Source organism: Camelina sativa, chromosome 11 (genome assembly GCF_000633955.1).
Source record: "Camelina sativa cultivar DH55 chromosome 11, Cs, whole genome shotgun sequence".
NCBI classification, from domain to species: domain Eukaryota; kingdom Viridiplantae; phylum Streptophyta; class Magnoliopsida; order Brassicales; family Brassicaceae; genus Camelina; species Camelina sativa.
In genome coordinates this window covers 33,092,718-33,113,179 of record NC_025695.1, presented here as the reverse complement: position 1 = coordinate 33,113,179, position 20,462 = coordinate 33,092,718, and the positions used below count along the sequence as shown (strand labels likewise).

At 32.7% G+C, this 20,462-nt stretch overlaps 5 protein-coding genes across 5 annotated transcripts; 3 read left to right on the top strand and 2 right to left on the bottom strand.

The window, feature by feature from the left end:
* On the top strand, positions 788–4,558 carry LOC104724989 (subtilisin-like protease SBT2.3). Its single transcript, XM_010443573.2, has 10 exons — positions 788–1,425; positions 1,528–1,687; positions 1,775–2,178; positions 2,268–2,363; positions 2,441–2,513; positions 2,596–2,878; positions 2,960–3,291; positions 3,374–3,644; positions 3,719–4,000; positions 4,083–4,558. The coding sequence occupies exons 1-10, from the start codon at positions 1,205–1,207 to the stop codon at positions 4,496–4,498; spliced, it is 2,538 nt and encodes an 845-aa protein (XP_010441875.1). The 5' UTR covers positions 788–1,204; the 3' UTR covers positions 4,499–4,558.
* LOC104724990 lies at positions 4,502–5,065 on the bottom strand. Its single transcript, XM_010443575.2, has one exon. It carries the CDS (start codon positions 4,967–4,969, stop codon positions 4,613–4,615), a length of 357 nt encoding a protein of 118 aa, XP_010441877.1. The 5' UTR covers positions 4,970–5,065; the 3' UTR covers positions 4,502–4,612.
* On the bottom strand, positions 5,641–6,834 carry LOC104724988 (CASP-like protein 1B1). Its single transcript, XM_010443572.2, has 3 exons — positions 6,567–6,834; positions 6,345–6,468; positions 5,641–6,064 (listed from the first exon to the last, which is right to left on the bottom strand). The coding sequence occupies exons 1-3, from the start codon at positions 6,776–6,778 to the stop codon at positions 5,807–5,809; spliced, it is 594 nt and encodes a 197-aa protein (XP_010441874.1). The 5' UTR covers positions 6,779–6,834; the 3' UTR covers positions 5,641–5,806.
* Positions 15,354–17,938, top strand: LOC104724987 (vacuolar protein sorting-associated protein 2 homolog 2). The gene is made up of 10 exons (XM_010443569.2): positions 15,354–15,583; positions 15,939–15,983; positions 16,493–16,527; positions 16,595–16,645; positions 16,739–16,843; positions 16,938–17,009; positions 17,124–17,195; positions 17,311–17,427; positions 17,537–17,610; positions 17,697–17,938. Exons 1-10 carry the CDS (start codon positions 15,550–15,552, stop codon positions 17,755–17,757), a joined length of 666 nt encoding a protein of 221 aa, XP_010441871.1. The 5' UTR covers positions 15,354–15,549; the 3' UTR covers positions 17,758–17,938.
* On the top strand, positions 18,229–19,810 carry LOC104724986 (nucleolin 2-like). The gene is made up of 3 exons (XM_010443566.2): positions 18,229–18,818; positions 19,008–19,042; positions 19,156–19,810. The coding sequence occupies exons 1-3, from the start codon at positions 18,798–18,800 to the stop codon at positions 19,574–19,576; spliced, it is 477 nt and encodes a 158-aa protein (XP_010441868.1). The 5' UTR covers positions 18,229–18,797; the 3' UTR covers positions 19,577–19,810.

The window sequence follows — 20,462 nt, the reverse complement described above, 5'->3', positions numbered from 1 at the left end:
TGAATACAATTAATAAAAATCATTTTAAAACATCTTTTCCTAAAAACATTTTTGAGAACTTTAGGTTAATCAAAAAGTTCGTGGTTCATTTAAAAATTGGAGGATTTTCAAAAATATACATTTTTCTATATCAATTTTTAAAAATACTTTTTATGTTGTTTATTTTTAAGAATATAGATTTTCTAATATATAAAATAACTAAGTTTTTTTAGCTAGAAACTCTAAATACTAAACTCTAATCTTTCAAAACTATATCATAAATATAAAATTGAAAACTCAAACCTAAAAAAATTAATTCTAAAATTAATTTAATATATTGTAATTATGTAAAAAAGGGTGAAAATGAAAATATTCAAAAAAAAATATTTTTGAAAAAAGTATCCCAAAAGTTGTATTTCTAACAAATTATCTTAAAATTTTAATGGTAAAAATTAACTTCAAAATAAAGAAAATAATCTACTTTTTTATTTTAAGGACCCGGAATCAAAATCCTATAGTCAAAACTTAAACCCTAAACTTTATTAAGTAAGCTTTTAAAAGTAATCTCAGTGTCAATAGCTCTAAAACCTAAACAAAGTATGTAAATTTCTTAAACTTTAAAAATTTTCAGTCTATTTTAACTGAGTTTTAAAATAATCGCAATAATTCGCAATAATCATGTATCAACGAATCCAAAAAGAGAAACATTGAATAATTGAAAAGAAACAAAAAGGAGACTCCTTTTAAGTTCGATCGCACTTATAAGTGTTTCCTTCTTCTCCTCTACTTTAATCATGTGGGAACCAAATACGTGGTAACCACTCAAATCATCTCACAATTTTTTCAGAATCCATCCAACAAAAGAAAAAGGTTTCAGATCCTCGTGATTATATTTTGCTTATTTCATGTATCTCTTTTTCAGTTTTTCTATGTGTTCAATAATAATAGTACATTTATAAATGCGCACTCTTCTTTCACCGACCTTCCGACACGAAAAAGGCAAGTCCTTTTTTTTTGTTTCTCTGTCACTTCCACTTGTTCACCATGAATATGCTTTAATGCGTTCTTCTTCTTTTTGCAGCTTTTATTAGATTATCTTTGGTTCTTTTCTTTCTCAGTTGGTAGGGTTTATGAACTTACTTATATATTCTCTGTATAAACAGAGAGATCAAAACCCCTTTTTTTGTGTGTGTTTCCACTTTCTTTATTTAGAAGGTAGACAAAAATGTTGGTGAAGTTTGGGTTTTTATTACTTGTGATCTCTTTTGTGTTTTTGTCTAATAACACTTTGGGACAACAAGATGATGATGATAATGATGATGATACTGCTGTGTACATTGTCACACTTAAACAACCACCTATTGTTCATCTCTTTGAAGAACAAGAGCTTAAGCAAATTAGACATAAACACAAAAAGTCCAACTTTACACCAAAACCTCAACCAAGGTATATATACTGATAAATTTTGATTCTTTTATTCTTGTCACTCGATTCTCTCTCTGTAGCTTTATTAAAACCCATTTTTGTGTGTGTTTTTTTTTTGTATAGGAACAATTCAAGGAAACGTCATGGGAGGTCAAAGATACCATCTGTTGCTCAATCTCATGACTCATTCTTGAGAAAGACATTAAAAGGAGAGACTTATATAAAGCTTTATAGTTACCATTATCTAATCAATGGATTTGCTCTGTTTGTTAACTCACAACAGGTATTAAAAACACATGAGTTCTTGATCATTGTAAGAACTAATCTTTGAGTATACTTGATATTGAGTCTCTGTGTTTGTTTCTTTAAGGCTGAGAAGCTTGCAATGAGGAGAGAAGTAGCAAACATAGTGTTGGATTACTCTGTTAGGACAGCAACAACGTATACTCCACAGTTCATGGGTTTACCACAAGGAGCATGGGTTAAAGAAGGTGGATTTGAGATTGCTGGAGAAGGAGTTGTTATCGGTTTTATCGATACCGGGATCGATCCGAAACATCCTAGTTTCGACGACAAGGACTCTTACTCTCAGCGTTCATATCCAACCCCTAAGCATTTCTCAGGTATTTGTGAAGTCACACCAGATTTTCCATCAGGATCTTGCAACAGAAAGCTGATTGGAGCACGGCATTTCGCGGAATCCGCTGTTACAAGAGGAATCTTTAACTCATCTGAAGATTACGCTTCTCCTTTTGATGGAGATGGCCATGGCACGTAAGTGTAACTATTTATTTGGTTATGTCACATAAAAACAGAGTTTGAAGCTTAAAAGATTGTTGCTTTGGATGTATGTATATATGCAGACACACAGCTTCGATTGCAGCGGGTAACCACGGCGTTCCAGTGATAGTTTCAAATCATAGCTTTGGAAACGCTAGTGGAGTCGCTCCTCGTGCATTGTAAGTAAAACAACAAAACTTGGATAAATGGTAAATTCTTTCCCAAACTAACTTTTATGATTCTTTCTATATTTTAGTATTTCTGTTTACAAGGCATTGTACAAGGGTTTTGGAGGTTTTGCTGCAGATGTTGTTGCAGCTATAGATCAGGTTTGCAAAACGTGATTCAAGATTGTAGCTATTCTTTCAAATTTAAAGACTTTAAAATATAATGGTTGTAACATTTTTTTAGGCAGCTCAAGATGGAGTAGATATATTAAGTCTATCAATTACACCGAATCGAAAACCTCCTGGTGTTGCAACATTCTTTAACCCAATAGATATGGCATTACTCTCTGCTGTCAAAGCTGGAATCTTCGTAGTCCAAGCTGCGGGAAATACCGGTCCAGCGCCTAAAAGCATGTCTTCTTTTAGTCCTTGGATTTTCACAGTTGGTGCTTCCTCTCATGATAGAGTCTACTCCAATTCCTTAATCCTAGGAAACAATGTAACTATTCCAGGCATAGGATTCGCAAGTAAGTCCTCTTACCATCTCAAACTAATAACTTTCGATGATTACGGATTTGTAACTTGTGTAATTTTGTTTCTCTTTATAGTTCCTACGGATGATGGGAAAATGTACAAGATGATATCTGCTTTTCATGCCTTGAACAATATTACTTCTGTAGATAAGGATATGTATGTAGGTGAATGTCAAGATTATGAAAATTTCGATCAAGATCTTGTCTCGGGGAATCTTTTGATATGTAGCTACTCGGCTCGTTTTGTTATCGGTCTTTCCACTATTAAACAAGCTTTAGATGTTGCCAAGAATCTATCCGCGGTTGGCGTTGTGTTCTATATGGACCCGTATGTTTTTGGCTTTCAGATCAATCCAACGCCTATGGATATGCCTGGAATCATAATTCCATCAGCAGAAGATTCCAAGGTGAGAAAATATATAAAGCATTTGTTTAAAGGTTTATATTATACATGGTTTCTAATGCACTAAAGACATGTTTTTCTTGCAGACTTTACTCAAGTACTATAACACTTCTCTTCAAAGAGATGGTAGCACGAAAGATATTGTTAGTTTTGGAGCGGTTGCAGCCATTGAAGGTGGTTTAAATGCTAACTTCAGTGACAGAGCTCCTAAGGTCATGTATTACTCAGCAAGAGGACCTGATCCAGAAGACAACTTATTTAACGACGCAGACATATTAAAACCGAACCTTGTTGCTCCTGGTAACTCTATTTGGGGTGCTTGGAGTTCTGCTTCAACTGACTCAACCGAGTTTATAGGTAAAGTATATCAAAACAGAGCATTTTTTTCAATAATTTAAGATTTAAGTTTTGGTTCGTTTTGCTTTGTTTAGGTGAGAAGTGTGCTATGATGTCCGGTACAAGCATGGCTGCTCCTCATGTAGCTGGTGTGGCTGCATTAATCAAACAAACTTACCCACAATTTACTCCTTCACAAATCGCATCAGCGCTTTCAACAACTGCTCTTCTTTATGATAATAAAGGCAGTCCGATAATGGCTCAGCGATCTTTTTCCAATCCAGATCAAAGCCTCTACACCGCAACACCGTTTGACATGGGAAATGGTTTTGTTAATGCAACCGCAGCTTTAAACCCTGGTCTAATTTTTGATACAAGTAAGTGTATATTAAAATTGGCTTACACAAGTTAAAGTTTGATTTGTCATTTCAAAATGTATAATGCTTTTCTCCTATGTAGGTTTTGAAGACTATATGTCATTTCTATGTGGGATCAATGGCTCGGATCCGGTGGTATTTAACTATACTGGACTTCATTGTTCCGCTACCAACACAACGATCAGCGGCTTTGACCTCAACATGCCTTCGATTACTGTATCGACGCTCAATGGCACGCAAATATTTCAGAGATCAGTAAGAAACATAGCCGGGAATGAGACATATAATGTTGGCTGGAGTCCTCCTTATGGTGTTTCAATGAAAATATCCCCTGGTCTGTTTTCTATAGGCTTGGGAGAAACTCAAGTACTTAGCATAACCCTCAACGCGACAAAGAACAGTTCTAGTTCTAGTTTTGGCAGAATCGGATTGTTTGGAAATACAGGACACATTGTTAATATTCCTGTAACTGTCATATCGAAAATAGCTTGGAGCTAATGATAGATAAACATATTCTTCTTTTACCATTCAGTTGTTAAAGTTACATTTTTTATTTAATGCAATGTAAAACCATAGAAATTTCTTCAAACACAAGTAAGCTAACTCCAATCTTCAAGCGTTTCCTCCATCTTTGTTTCCTTTGCTTGGAGAAGAAGGTAACTTCGTGGTTTCCTCTTGAGCTCCAGATGGGTTTGTAGGAATGTTAGGGTTAACCATAGTGAAAGGTGGGTACTTTGGGAAAGGCCAGCCCTTCAATGGAAACATGTGACTGAAGAATCCACCAATCATGGATTTTGCATTTCCGGACTCGATCTTGTTCATTGAAGATGAATCATCCATTAGGGATTGAGCTGATTTTGGTTCTGAAAGAAGCTTTGGGCCGCGGAGTGAGAGTGCGGGTCGGGAACTAAGGAGGACGAAGACGAGGAGGAGAGAACAGAGAGAAGAAGCCTTTGAGATTTTCGACATTGTTGCTTTGGTGTTTTTGTTTTGAGCTCTTGTGTTTTGTGATTGTGTGTGTGTTTATGGGGTTTGTGGATAATCTTATATATAAGTGGCGATCTTTGAGGTTAGAAAAGAGATGTGTTTTTGACGTTGGGATTCTACTTCTTACCTAAACCACTTTCCGAATTAAAGTTTCATGATTTGAGCATGACCATGTCATGAGAGATGATGATCTATGGGTTTCTTCAGTAGTCATGTTTAGGTTGACAAGAACCAAGCTCATGGGCCAAAATTAAAGTATCAAAATCTTTTATAAGAAATGGTACGATTATCATCAACAAAACAAACAAAAAAAATGTAAATCGGTTGTTGTAATTTTTATCTATTCTTTTTCCATTTTTTTTTCTCTTACAACACATGCAGTATGCATATGTTTGGTCATCTTATTTCGGCAAAATATGTCTTGTGTAGGGCAAAGATGTCAATTTTTGAGATTCTCATTATGTGTGACTCAATTTTTGATGTATGAAAATTATACTAAATATCTAAAATCATCACCCAAATCCTAAAATTTTTGATCGCTTCTTAGAATTTTTAGCAATAATATAAATGTAATAAAACGAGAACTATAAATCGGATAATACTTACTCGCAGGTAATAGAATTATGATATCTCGCAGGTAATAGAATTATGAATAAACACAAAAGAAGAAAGTTTTACTAAGAAGAGACCAAAAGCTTACACAATGTGATAGATCACTTGAGAATTGAGATACACACAAAACAACACTCATCAAGAAACAAAGAAATAAGAGAAAGAAGAAGAAAAACAGGGGAAGGAACGAAACACGTGTGTATGTTTTCAGGGGACGACTGAGGGAGATGCGGTGGTGGAGCAGTATTTATTAGATTGGACGAGACGACAGATTGACGTGGCGGAGATGATGAGCATAAGGATTACACCGGCGAAGGCGGCCATTAATGCTCCGGCACCGTGATCGCAGTAAGTGGCGAATCTGTCACAAATCTTCTCCCATCTCGCGTGTTTATTCCCGTTCTTCCCTACCTCCGCCATGAACGCCGCCGCGTTTGCTGCCGCCGAGATTAGAGTCACGTTCAGCTGTTTTTTCCGATGAGAAGAAGCCAAGTCAGCATAAATATGAGACTCTCTTCTAACATTTATCATTTATTTAAAACGACAAAATATCCAAAAAAAATCTGAAACTTCATAATTATTTCCAAACACAATATTGTTAAAGAATTGTATATTTTGTCTCTAAAGTCTTTTTCCTTTATAAATGTGAATTAAATTAAATTAAAAAACATTATAAATAAATAAATATATTAACTCAAACTAGTTGGTTTTATAGTCGTGAAAATGTAAATATTTATATGTTTACCATGTCAAGAATTGCGACAGAGAGAAGACGAGAACCAGTGAATTCCATTTTCCCTCCAAATATCTGAAGAGCAATCATCAACAAGTTGTGGAAGCTCACCATTGCATTAGCTACAACAAAAAACCTTTTTTGTTTCCCAGCACCAAAAATTATCAAAAAAGATTAGTCTCAACATCAAGATTTAGAAAGTCTTAGAATGTGTATTTGAAGAGGCTTGCTTACACAAAAGCTGGTGTGTGGTCAAACTTAGCAGTGAAAGTAGCGTTGATTGGAGTGTTTCCAACTTTTCCCACGACGAAAGTCTTTGTTTGTTTGTTTAATCCCATTACAATGGCTGCAGATAACGTGGCTGAGAAGGCAAGTAATCTCATCCCTAAGAGTATTTTGCAACTCTTATCGCTCGTAGCAGCCGATGCGAGCTTTGAAACCGCCATTGTTTTGAAGATGATGTATGATGTAATTGGTTTGTGTGTGTTGTAATGTGTATAAAGAGAGTGTTGTGTTATATATTGAGTTTTTTTTGAGTGTTTGTGTTTGGTCTTTTGTCTGACCATCTAACTTTGGGAGGGTTAATTTTAGGTTTTGGTGGTTGTGAAGATTCAGTGAAAAAAATATCAGATATGATTCTCATTTTTTTTTGTTTTGTGGCAAGTTAACTTACTCTTGGGACAGTCTCATCTACCCACTTAAACCTGTCTTGACTTTTTGTGGAACTATAAACTCAATTAGCTGATTGCGTCTGCGTTTAGTGTGTACCTTTTCCAGTGAACCTACAACTTCAAATATTTTAAACAAAACGATTTGAAAACTTTAGATGCCAAAAAAGGAAAAATCGCATAATATTACTTTTGGAAAATTTTCTTTTTCTGATAAAAAAAATAAAGAAAGTGAATTTTCTTCTTTCACAGAAACGGAAAGTTAAAGGTAGAAATTGCAGTTGAAACAATGTGAATCTTATGTGATTTTTAATGAATTACAGTTGGAACTTGGAACTTTTAGTTTGCCAAATCGGATAAGTTCCTTTTTGTTTTATTTTTTCTTCATAATTTTTTCCCCCAGAAAAAATGGGAATCTTCCGTGATTTTTTTTTCATGTAAACACAAACATGCAGGCCGAAATTGCAATTGAAGCAGTAAAAAGCCCAAAATAGAAACACGTTTATGCAATATTGAGCTAATTTGTAAATTAGAGCTTACAATGAAAAATAAAATAAAACCCAAATTCCATACCGGGACCGGTTTAACCGGTGTAGAGAGATGAATAACAAAAGGATATGCTAAATCATTTCATCATTACCGGTACACGCGAATTTTTTTTAAATCTAATTATTAAGAAAATATGTATGTTGTGATTTTTGTGTTTTATTTTAATATCTTTTGATTAATATTCAGATTCTATAATTTTAGATAGATTACATTTTTTTTGTTTTTTTTGTACCGGTTAGAATTGGCTTAACACCTCTCGTTAACTCATCATTTGATATCAAACTAAAAATATTTTATGTATAAAATATTTTATGTATTTCAGTAGACTAACCCGTAAAAAAAACTATATAATCATATTTCTTTAAACAGCTTTAACCCGCTTGATAACATGATTCACAAGTATTTTTTTTTAGTAAGTGAAAAGTATCTAAAATATTTAAATTATAGATACTAATTTCTTTTACAATTATTTAAAGTTTGTTTTTTTTGGATATTAATTTAAAGTATGATTATATTACAAATAATAACTTCAAATTTTGATATTTATTCAAATGGTAATGGTTTAATTACGTAAATCTTACAAAAAGATGTTATTTTGCCAAATGTATTTCTGAATTAATAATATGGGAATATATGTGGATAATATCGATAAAAATATTTTAATACTTATCTATATTAATTTTTTAATTTAAAAATATAATAAAATACATTTTTTTTTAAAACTTAAGAATATAAAATCTTTTGAGTAGATTATTTAAGAAAATACTAGAAATGTGAAGTGGAATAATTTTATTGTACGTAAAATTTAAAAACATATCTATTTTACACTTTTTACTAGATCATAAGATAAATATGTAGAAAACAATCTGGCACATATATATCTTCGTAGATTTGTTTTTTTTTTCTTTTTCAAATATCAGATTTTATTCTATATATCTTCATTAATCTTCATTTTCACATTGATAAATAATATACTTTGATATTTTTACTAACTAAGCTTTATGCATCTGCTAAAATTTGTATCCACGCATGCATGGGATTTTAATTTTTTTTAATGAATATAAATTATTGACCTCAAATTTAATCATTCCAACTTTTGAGTATAAATCTATAGAAATGAACTTACTTTACTAAGTGATATACAACATATATATTATTAAAGATAATATTTCTTTGTGATATCTATTTGCGTGAGAATTTATTTAAATTTTTTATCAATAAGAATCATTGAACAAAAATATAATTATTTAAAAATTAAAAGATAAATCTATAGAAACACCATACTTATTTTATTAATCTATATATAATATATATTGTTGTAACATCCACGAGCCAAACTCTACGTTTTGGGGATGGTGTCGATCGACACCACCAGTAATTTCTGGTTCGATCAGTTTGATTTAATTATCGATTTGGGTCGGTTAGGTTTAAGGAAATCCTTGAAAACCGAGTATTTAAGGGGAAAAGTCGACCTAGTCGTGGGTTTGGTTGGATTTTGTCGCCGCTTAACAGAGAGAAAAGAGAGAAAAATGTTCTTGTGGTTTTTGGGAGAGTTTGTGAGATTTCTTGGCTGTTCTTGAGAGATTTGAAGCTAGGAGGGTGTTAGAAGCTTGCTAGGAAGGTTGGATTCGTCATGGTTGGTCAGAAACTTCCTGCAAAGAGGTGAGTGCATGACCATGACTGATCTAAGCCTGAGTTTTCCTTTGTCTTGCTTCTTTGGTGTTGTTGTGGTGTTTTTTCTTGCTTGTTAGGGCATCATTAATGGGAGAACTTTTTTTTTTGTGTTCTTAGATTAAATATATAGTGAAAATAATGTTAGATCAGTTGTTAAGATCATAGGTAAAAAAAATGGGAGAACTAATTATAGTGTTCTTAGAATAAAGATATAGTGAAATAATATTCATAAACATTTTACAAATTATAAAAACTTATAAAATAACATTTAAATTGCTTACTTATATAAAAGCAATTGTATACTTATAAATTAATATAATATTCTTAAACATATTACAATTATAAAAACTTATAAATTAACATTTAAATTGCTTACTTATATAAATGAAATATTTTCTTTTTTTCCAAAAAATCTCGTCCAATCACATGAAGCCACGTCAAATAAGAACTCGGCTTAGATCAGTTCTACATAAAGAACTAAAAAAAGTGTTCTAAGCCACTATTCATTATTTTTATAATTTTTTTGGGCTTAGAACACCCTTGGTGTTCTCCCATTAATGATGGCCTTATGGTTGCTAGAGGGTTCCTACGGATTCATATGGCTTTGGGAATGAGATTTGGACGAATTGGAGATGATGGGAAGCGAGATTCGACTCTCAGCTTCGAGCAGATCGCGTCTGCAGAGTCAGTGTCTATCGACACCAGGTGGATGTCAGTCGACACCATGGAGCAGCATCGATCGGCACTAGTAGCCAGTGTCGGTCGACACTTGGCTGGTGTCGGTCGACACTTGGCTGGTGTTGGTCGACACCTCCATTCCAGTGAAGACGATACTTGCTTCCTGGTTTGTATGTCTTGTTTGTTGATTATGTCTGACATTGGTATCTCAGTTGCTTGTGTGTACAGCCCTGTAGATGGGAGAATTGTCTCAGTGAGTGTTTATTCAAATACTCATGCATCTCAATTTGTGTTTGTGGTGCAGGTAAAGGCAAAGTGTGATCGTGGAATCAAGGCAATGAAGAGGAGGATGTTTTAGTGACTCGATTGGTTGTTGTCTGGCCTTGCTAGGTTGCTAGAGTTGAGTCATTAGAATGTGGTTTATGTTGCTGGTTATTTGATTCATGATGTTTGGATTATTGGTGAATTGTCATTATTTAATATTGGTTATGGGAGTACTGGTTATTATTGGTTAATGGTATTGTTTATGTTATCCGTTGTTGTGTGTTTGTGGTTAGGTGGCTAGTGGGTATGAGACCACTAGTTTACACCATAATTATTATTTATTATTTATTAAAAAAAAACAGGTCGGGTCGTTTCAATTGTCTAGTGTCACAATAATGTTTTTGTGGCAAATCAACAATATATCACGTGATAACAAAAAATGACTAAAGAACCTCACTGGAAGAGTAAACAATATTGTCGACAATCTCCAGACCTTTTATCCTTAGAAGAGTTCATTCCATATTTATATCCCATGAAAACATCTTTTTAAAACTGCTAACGCTGAATGTGGATTGTTGATCTAATTATAGAGACCATTTTAACATATCGATATCACACAATAAATGCAAATATACAAAGTTTCATGAACAGTTTTAATGCTATGTCGTTGTAATGGGGTTGTCCAGGTGCATCATCTGACATAATAGAATTTCCGACCAAGTAAAGAATGTCTAACTGGTGAAACGTTTAAATCCGACAATGAATATCCAATCCCTAATCAAAGTTACATATTTTCATAAAACCTCATATGTTATTTGCAGATGTTAATTTTGTGATGCAACCTCAGCTTCGTCTTCTAAAAAAAACATAGTGTACTTTAAATATGTTGTTTTGCCAATATTTTGGGTTAAAATCATATGATAAAATTGATGAATTCTCGAGCTTGTTTTTTATATATATATATATATATATATATATTAAAATTATAGCTATACAAATCACATGTCACTTTTTGTAACGGCTTACATATCATTTTTCTATATTTTCTGACCACTAATTTTCTTTTTATAAATGGATTATTTTTTCAAAATTCTTTCTCGTAGGTTTCTCAAAAAAAAGTGTGACCCTTATAATATCTTCGTTTTAGATTAAACTTTTAAGTTGAGTTATGTAATTAATTTTTTACTTTTTATAAGTGAAATTTAATAATAATTCTTTGTAATATATGTTTCTTAGAAACTATTTTTTCACTTCAATTTAATTTTTCTGTTTAAATTTTTATAAATACAATTACATAAATTGTTTTTAACTCCACCATGTATTAGAATCTTACTTCCATTCTAAAACTCATTAACCCATTCTAAATTTTAGGAATATGATCACTTTTTGGTTATAATTTGAATAATAAAACTATTACTAAAACAAGTTCATAGTATTATTTTTACTATTTTAAAATTTTTATTTATTTTACTTAATTCATTTTTATATAGTTATTAATTTTATTGTTTACCAAAAAAAAATTATATTATTCTTCATACTATTTTAAAAATGAATTAATTTTAGTGAATTTGTTTTCATTTATTTTTACTATTATTAATTATAAATAATAAATAAGTAATTAATGAATATTTAAAATACTATTTTTTATGCAAAAACAGAAAAAAATATTGATTAGGTGGATGATGATGTGGAGGAAGCAGAAAAGAGAAAAGTAATCTTTATATATATAGATTACTATAAAATGGGAACCTCTTCACATAATTTCTTACAAGTTTGATTTAAACATCAAGAGCTCTGTACTTGCTTTCTCTTAATTCTCTCGCTTAATCATTTATCAAAAAAAAAAAAAAAATGAAGAGCTGTATGCAGTTTATCTCTACACTCTTCTTCCTAGTCCTACTTGGTATACAAATCTATCTTCCCACTAGCTATAAACAAATCTACTGAAATATACAAATTCTTTTGGTTATACTATTGAATTCTTATTGTTGATATGTTCTTATATAGGTGTGATGAAGATGGTTGAAGGACAACCCTTACTGTGCGAAGCCCAAAGCATCAACTTCAGGGGATTTTGTGTGAGATGGAGGACTTGCAAGCGAGTATGTATCAGCGAAGGTTTCCCTGATGGTCGATGCGAAGGATTCTTAATCTTCAGCAACAAGTGTATGTGCAGAAAGCCTTGTGCTCTTTAATTCTACCCCTAGTTTAAAAATCGCTAAGCGCTAATCGGATGGTGAAGATTGGCCTAGGGCCTAGCGAATAAATTGGAGATTATACGGGATTTAATTGAGAGCTAGTTATATATATATTATTTTATTAAATTAAATATTTATGATATATATATATATATATATTTGTTTTGTCAAAATCATACTTAGCTTATATTATATGGGTTTAATTAGCTCTGGCCAAATATATTTTGGTTTCAAACTGAGTTAATTTTTTTTAAAAAATCGTTGACTTTCACGATTTTCAGCGCCTAGTGGCTGAAAAATCGTGTTAACGATTAACTAGTCCGATTTGGTTAAAATCGAGGCGAAGAGCTACCAATCAATGATTAAAAACAAGGATTCTACCTAAACCAAATATTATACTATTATGAATACTTAAATTTATTTGTTAAAAAAAAGAAGAGTAATTTAATTTTAATCCATCACTAAGAGTCTAAGATATTTATACATGAATTCAAAACTAGTTTTATTTTATTATATATGGCTACTAAGCTTTGTTCGATAAAATTAACACTTTTATTTTTTTATTAAATATTTTCATAGAATTAGAATTGACAAATGTTGATATCATCACAATATTGACATGTGTCACAATTTTATTAATGAATAACTTTAAAACTAAATTTTACGTAATAAAATACTTAAAATAAATAAATATAATCTAGTTATAGTGAATCACTATTGACCATTGGACTTGAACCTTGTCGTGACTCCTGCGGTCTCGGAGTTGGAATGGCTGCCTCATTTTTTGTGGTCTTCGGGTCTAAACATCGGTTTTATTTTCAGCCGCTGAAGTTGCCATGTGCCTTTATTTTTTAATTTCATAATTGAACGTAACCTTTTTGTTTCTTATTCTAATTATTCAGGATAAATCTCATCTAAGTTTTGGAAAAGGTGTTAATCCACAAATAAATGTTTTTATGGAGCATTCAAGTAGACGAAAACAAAGACTCATATTTATATATAAAGGAGGAGTAATTACGCTCCAAAAAAAATGATTTGCGGATAAAAACTGTTTCCGGATATGGTTGTAACTTGTTTTTTCGAGTTTGGAAACACGTCTAAGCTGATTAAACCTATCAACTAAAACCCATACTAACAATATATGCAGTTGCTTGAGATATACTAATAAATCCGATTATACAAATATTAATACATTAGATCCCATCAAAATTCCACAATTAAACGTACTTAGACGAGAATAGTATTATGATGGATAACCTTCCGGGAAATCCTCGTTTTACCAAAAAAAAAAGTTACTCGCCCACCACCATATGGTTAATTAATGCAACTTAAACGATGTTAAATTCATGATTTTTATTACTTAATTTATGTTTGATTTTGCATAATAATAATTTAAATGATAAAATATTTTCTTTTGCTTTTTTTTTAAGTTCCTACAAACAAATTATTTTAATTTTTCTTTTAGACATAAATAACTAAATTATAGTAACTACATAAAAATATACTAGTAAGTAGTAACTACATTAAAAAAATCTAATAATCTCTAACTTTAATAACTAAATAAAGTAATTTGTTTAACGGGAAAAATGCCAAAAAAACCCGAAGTTATTTTTATTTGGACGTTTAATACCCAATTGTTTTGGATTGGAATAAAAATACACCCAATTATAAAAACGTGTCATTTAAAACCCAAAATAATAAGTGTTGTTATTTTCATACCCACGATTTTTCAACAAAATCAAAATTCCAATTTTGCCCTGATTATCTAATTAATTATTAAGTTTTAATATAAAAAATCTTAGTTTTGTGTTAACCACATCAAACCGAGATTCCCGGTTATCTACTTCTCTCTTCTTCCTCCTCTTTCTCTCTTCTTCCCCCGTCTTGTTTCTCCAAATTTTCTATTTTTTAAAACAAAAAAGCTGTAATCATTTTTTGACTGTGCGTGTAGGGGAAAAGATTAGGTGTTCAGAGAGGTGATAACGTTTGTAGTGACAACAATTATAATATTCAAAGGTATCAATCAGATTTTGCTCTGATTTTTTTTTATAACAGCTCTTTTTTTTTAATTTCGTTTTTTGTTCTTTGTAGCAGCAGTAGCCTAGAAACTTAAAAAAAAATGAATTGACAGTGTGTATGTTTCTGTATTCGTGCTTGGTCTGAATCTGACGGAAACCAAAAAGAAAAAAAAAATCTCGAATTCAGACAATATCAAAACAGAAAAGAAATCGAAATTGTCATAGGATGATTGAGATCCAAAGCAGACATGATTTGACAATGGAACTCCAATCTCAAATTCTGATTCTCCGTCCGAACATCGACGCCAGACGAGCCAACATTGTCGCAAGTTCTAGGATTTGTACGGCTTCACCGTCGAAAGAGATGAAACGACATCGATTAGAGAGAAGAAGAATAAGAACCAGAAGTTGATAACCGGAGTTAATCCCGGTTTGATATGGTTAACACAAAACCGAGATTTTTTATATTAAAAATTAATAATTAATTAGATAATTAGGGCAAAATTGAAATTTTGATTTTGTTGGAAAATCGTGGATATGAAAATAACAACACTTGTTATTTTGGGTTTTAAATGACATATTTTTATAATTTGGTGTATTTTTATTCCAATCCAAAACAATTGGGTATTAAACGTCCAAATAAAAATAATTTCGGATTTTTTTTTGGCATTTTTTCCTTTGTTTAACTCCATCAATTTACCATCATATTCATATATACTTTAAAAAACTCAACTCGACAAATTTGTGTAACAGATTTATTCAATTCGTTTAGCATATCATAATCAGCAATTTTTCTATAAATAACCAGAGTTTTTGTCGGTTCATATAACAACATACATAAAAACACTACAAATCTGAAAACAATTAATTTAAGAAAATGGATAAAAAACAAAAAAGGAATATTAATAGGAGGATCTGGAGACTCTGTAACGGCTAGTTCCAAAGTACCGTTTCTTAAATTAAATACACGCTCTGACACATTCCATATACACACACATTCACACTCTCACAGAGATAGAGAGAGAGAGAAGCTAAAAAAAAAAAAAGCACACAACTTTTGTTGCCTCTTTCTCATCATCTTCACTCAGATCACTTTTTCTCTGATTTAGGGTTTTTCGTTGACTGTACACTATTTCGATTTGAGAAGAGAGAAATAAGAGAAATCGCCATGAACATCTTCAAGAAGAAGACAACTCCTAAAGGTAAAACAAAGAAAGCTGATAACTTTGTTCCTCAAGAGATTTAGTTTTTTTCTTCCTCATATCCGACTAAATTGCGAGTAATGGTATTTGATTTCTGTTGGTGAACAAACTCAATCTGGATAAAAATTGGATCTTTAAGTGTTTGTTGTCTTCAAAATTGGATCTTGCTGTGTGGGTTGTTCTTGTTATCCATAAAAAGGGTAGGTAGATTTCTTAATTAGATGTGTAATTTAAGTGTGCGGAAAGCTCGAAATTGGAAACCCTGATTTAGGTTAGCTTGTGGAATTTTGCAATCCTGCTTTTTTGATTGTATTGCAAAGTTGTGATTTTTTAATTTTATTTTGTGATTCCGCAGATGCTCTTCGTACCAGTAAGAGAGAGATGGCTGTTGCTACACGAGGTATGATGTTGTGTAGGTTCCTATCTCTAACAAAGTTTGGTTTTTTGATTTAAGTAGATTGTGTTTTTGATCTGTGTCAATCTATTGCTACTTAGTAAACTGATTGGGTTGAGTGAAGAATGTTTTACCTTACTCACCAATGACGCATACATATTACTGTTTGAAGAAACCTTTCTTACTAGCCAATTTCACTGAGATGCTGTTTTCGTATCTTGGTCTGTCCAGCTTTTTTTGGGAATTTTCTTATGCATTTGCTTGTTTTGCTGAATCATTCTTGTTCCTTTTATCATCAAAGAGATATTTTGATTTCACGATTCTCATCATCAAAAGCGTTGAATTTGGGCAAGAACTAGTGATTGATATCTGTTCTTGATGCTTTGGGACTGTGTTGTTAATCTTATGAACACTTTCTTAGCATCTGTTCTGTCTATTTATGCCAAAAAGCATTATCAGAGTAGAGCTAAGCTTTTATTCTGTTGTGACTTGCTTGATATCGGATGCCATCGCAGGTATCGAACGGGAGATTACATCTCTTCAACTAGAGGTAAGTTTAATTGAACTGTGAGCTTGTCTGAGGTATATATCCTTCACTAACACTAAGTCACAACTAGGAAAAGAGACTAGTTGCAGAAATCAAGAAAACGGCTAAGACTGGAAATGAGGCAAGTTCTTCCTTTCAATTCCTTTCTTTTCTCTCTTCCTGTTTTATATAAGAACCTCATTGTTAATTCTCGGTACTGTTGGATTATTCATAGGCGGCCACAAAGATTTTAGCTCGTCAACTTGTTCGACTGAGGCAACAGATTACTAACTTACAGGGAAGCCGTGCTCAAATCAGGGGTGTAACCACTCATACACAGGTTTGGTTTCCTTTTGTTCAACACCAGCAAAACTAATAGTTCAATTTATAGTAACCTGGTGTTAATATAAAGCTACATTTTTACTTTCATTTAGGCTTTGTATGCAAGCACTTCGATTTCATCTGGCATGAAAGGTGCTACCAAGGCTATGGTTGCAATGAACAAGGTAAGTGTTAGTTTGTTTCAGTTCTAAATACTTAATTTCATTGATATTCTGATGAAACTATAGAAACCAGTCAAACCCATAACACTTAACTTCATTCCTACTCTATGTTTTCAGCAAATGGCACCAACGAAACAAGCCAAGGTGATTAAGGATTTCCAGAAGCAGTCAGCACAGCTAGACATGACGGTAAACGAAAACATCTCTTTAATAAGTGCTTACTTTTATCTAATGAGCAACAGGTACAGATTAATTGGCAGGATTTGGCTATCTTTTAACATTTGATTTGTTGTTGGATTTGCAGATAGAGATGATGTCAGAGGCAATTGATGAAACGCTTGACAAAGATGAGGCTGAAGAGGAAACAGAAGATCTCACTAACCAAGTTCTTGATGAGATTGGTGTTGGCGTTGCATCTCAGGTCAGGGTTTCTCTCTCTGCACTTAAGGGAAATTTTATTTCTCTTTTTCTATGTTTCTCAGGTAAGTCAAAAACTAAAATCCGTCTTGTCTTTCATTTGTTATAAACAGTTATCTTCAGCTCCAAAAGGCCGGATCGCTACAAAAACTGCAGCTCCTCCGGCCTCTACTGCAGCTACTAACAAGTGAGCTCATGTCATATATACAAGTTCGGTCAAATCAAAATCAGTGTAGAAAGAAAAATACACTTAACCGTTAGTTTAACTTGCAGCTCTGAATCAAGTGATGTGGATGAGCTTGAGAAGAGGTTGGCTTCGCTACGACGAATCTGAGATTTCTGAAGAAAGAAAGAAAGAGAGAGAGCAGCTTCCTTCCTCTTTTTTGTTATCTCTGTAAAAATCTGCTGAAATTTGGGCTGTTTGATACTAAGATTGGTCATCAAAAACACTAATAAGTCTTTTCGGAACATGTATACATATTTTACTATAGAGTTTCTCTACGCTTGTTTAGTAATCGGTTATTCAACGAACAACATGCAATGGCTAAATTATTCTTATTTGTTTCTTACCGTTTGTATTTTATCCAATATGTAATTTGATCACCTATTCATGAGTTGAATGTTTTCGCCTATGATGATTTCAAGACCAAGTATACTGTAACTTGTAGGATAGGCTAGGGCCCATTTAATATTTGACATGGATCTGTCGACGTGTCTCTTTCCTCGCCAGGACAGGAAGTTGCCAAAGTGATTGAGATAATAGAGGTTACACTCAGACATAATCTGAAGTCAGTGAAGGATCCCTTGGGGTGATCTAGCCCTTTAACTTTCTATGAGTCAATAATTTCATCAAAGTCACAGGTCAAAATCCAAGGCTCTTGTCTAGTTTTCCCTTTTGTTGGAAGTTGATCCATATCTCTTTTTCTTTCGACCTTTTCTAATCTTGTTCCAAATATCTTGGAGTCTACAAATCTATTTAAGCAAAAGAGTTTCTAGGTTTTCTAAAGCCAACCAGATTTCTATGAATTCCGATTGTTCCTTCACCAAGAAAAAAAAAAGCTCGATGGGATTTGGAAAGGTTAGATTTTAAAACTTGGTAGAATTAAGGAATGTGATTTTTTTTTTTATGGGCATAGTATAGGCCTGGACTAATTTTGAGGGCACAAAAACAAGACGGTTTATGTCCGAAAATAAAAAGGAAAAAAGATAAATACCAAAAAGAAGAAAAAACGAATGGTACCTTTGTTCAATCGTAAATCCTTGTTAGCAGTCGTTATAAATCCCTAGACCGACAAAAATCCTTGTTAGCAGCCGTTATAAATCCCTAGACCGACAAAAATCCTTGTTAGCAGTCGTTCTTGTGAAATCAAAACCATGGACGAATCCGCCATCAAAGTAAGTAATTCTTCTTTGTTCAAAAAAAAAAAAAAAAAAAAAAAAAGTAATTACTTCTTCTCTTTANTTTATGGATCTCTCTATTTGCTTAAGCTCCTCTGATTCTCTCTCTATTAGATGATTTAAGTCTTCATATTTGAGGTAGTAGAGAGAATATCTGATTAGATCTTTTTTTTTTTTGTTCATTAGGGCCAGAAATCGCTGGAATTGAAGGGTGAAAAACGGTAAAATTCATTCTTTTAATCTTTTTTTTTTTTTGTTTTTTTTTTTGTTTTGTTTTGGGGATGATGTTAACTAATAATAATATTATCTCCTGCAATCGAATTGTGAATTGTAGGACTAGCACGATTTCCGTAGAGGGATATGACACTAGGGTTCATCAGTATCCTCTCATGCTCGCGCTGAGTAAGCAATTCGCTTCATGTGGAAAGATCGCGCGTATCGCTGTTCCCAGAGACTTTGAAAAAGGTATCCTCAAGAGTCCTCTCTTCATTAGTTTTTGGGGAGAAGGTGCGAGAAACAAGGCATTGAAACTTAGTGGAAGTGACCTGGGAGGATGGACTCTAGTAGTTAAGCCTGTACCCCAGCAGAAAGAACCTGCGGGATCTAACAACCACCTCTTCGGTCGAGATGTACGCTTGCTAATTGTTAAGGTAGATGATTTACCTTCTTTGGTGCGTAATATTGATTTCAAGATCGGGTTGTGTGAACATTTCTCTTCATGTGGAGAGAAATGTTACTATTTTTCACACAGCTGATTTGGTCGACCGAATCATTGCTCGCGAAAGAGGTGCTCTTGTTTCTATTTATGGGAAAAGGATGTGTAGAAGGCGCTGGAACTAAGTGAACGTAACGTAGAAGGATGGAATATAATAGTTGAGCATGTTGTCCCGCCAAATGACCGTAAAAGAAAGCGTACCGGCTGTGAAAATCCATTTATTCTAACGGAGAAGATTGAGAAGGCTGCGAAGATGGAGAAGATGGAAGAAAAAGAAGAAAACTCTCACCTTAAGCTCTTTGGTTTTAGCCCGTGTTCAAAAAAGCGGTCTAGGTGCCCGCTTAGGCGTCGTCTAGACGCTAGACACTCAGCAGAGGCCTAGACGACTGCCTGGACTGTCTAAAATTACATAATAGTACTTTAATATATATTTTTAGTTTTTAATTGTATATATTTTAAATTTTAAGTTATATATTCATATATATATTTATAAATGTTCATATGTTATTAATCTAAATTAAATAAATGGATTTTTTCTAATTTTAGTTTATAATAAATTATTTTTTATTTCTTTTAACATATATTTTTACCTAATTTTTTATATAATGTTATATATAATATTTTATACTGTAAACGCCTAAACCGTCTAAAAACGCTTAAACTGATTAGGTATTTTAGACGCTAGACGCTGGGTCACTGCTCACATACCACCTAGCGCTTTCTTGAACACTGGTTTTAGCTCTCTCCTCGATTAGGACAATGCAACCTTTCGTGTTTTCCTTGTTTATAACTTATGGATTTTCTCTTGTTTTTGTCAGCATATTTAAAAAAGTTAAGCTCGATAATAATCATGATATATGCCAGTGTGATGTCTTTGTCTTGATGTTAAAAAAATGTAAGCTTCATAGTCAATATCTGTTTTAATT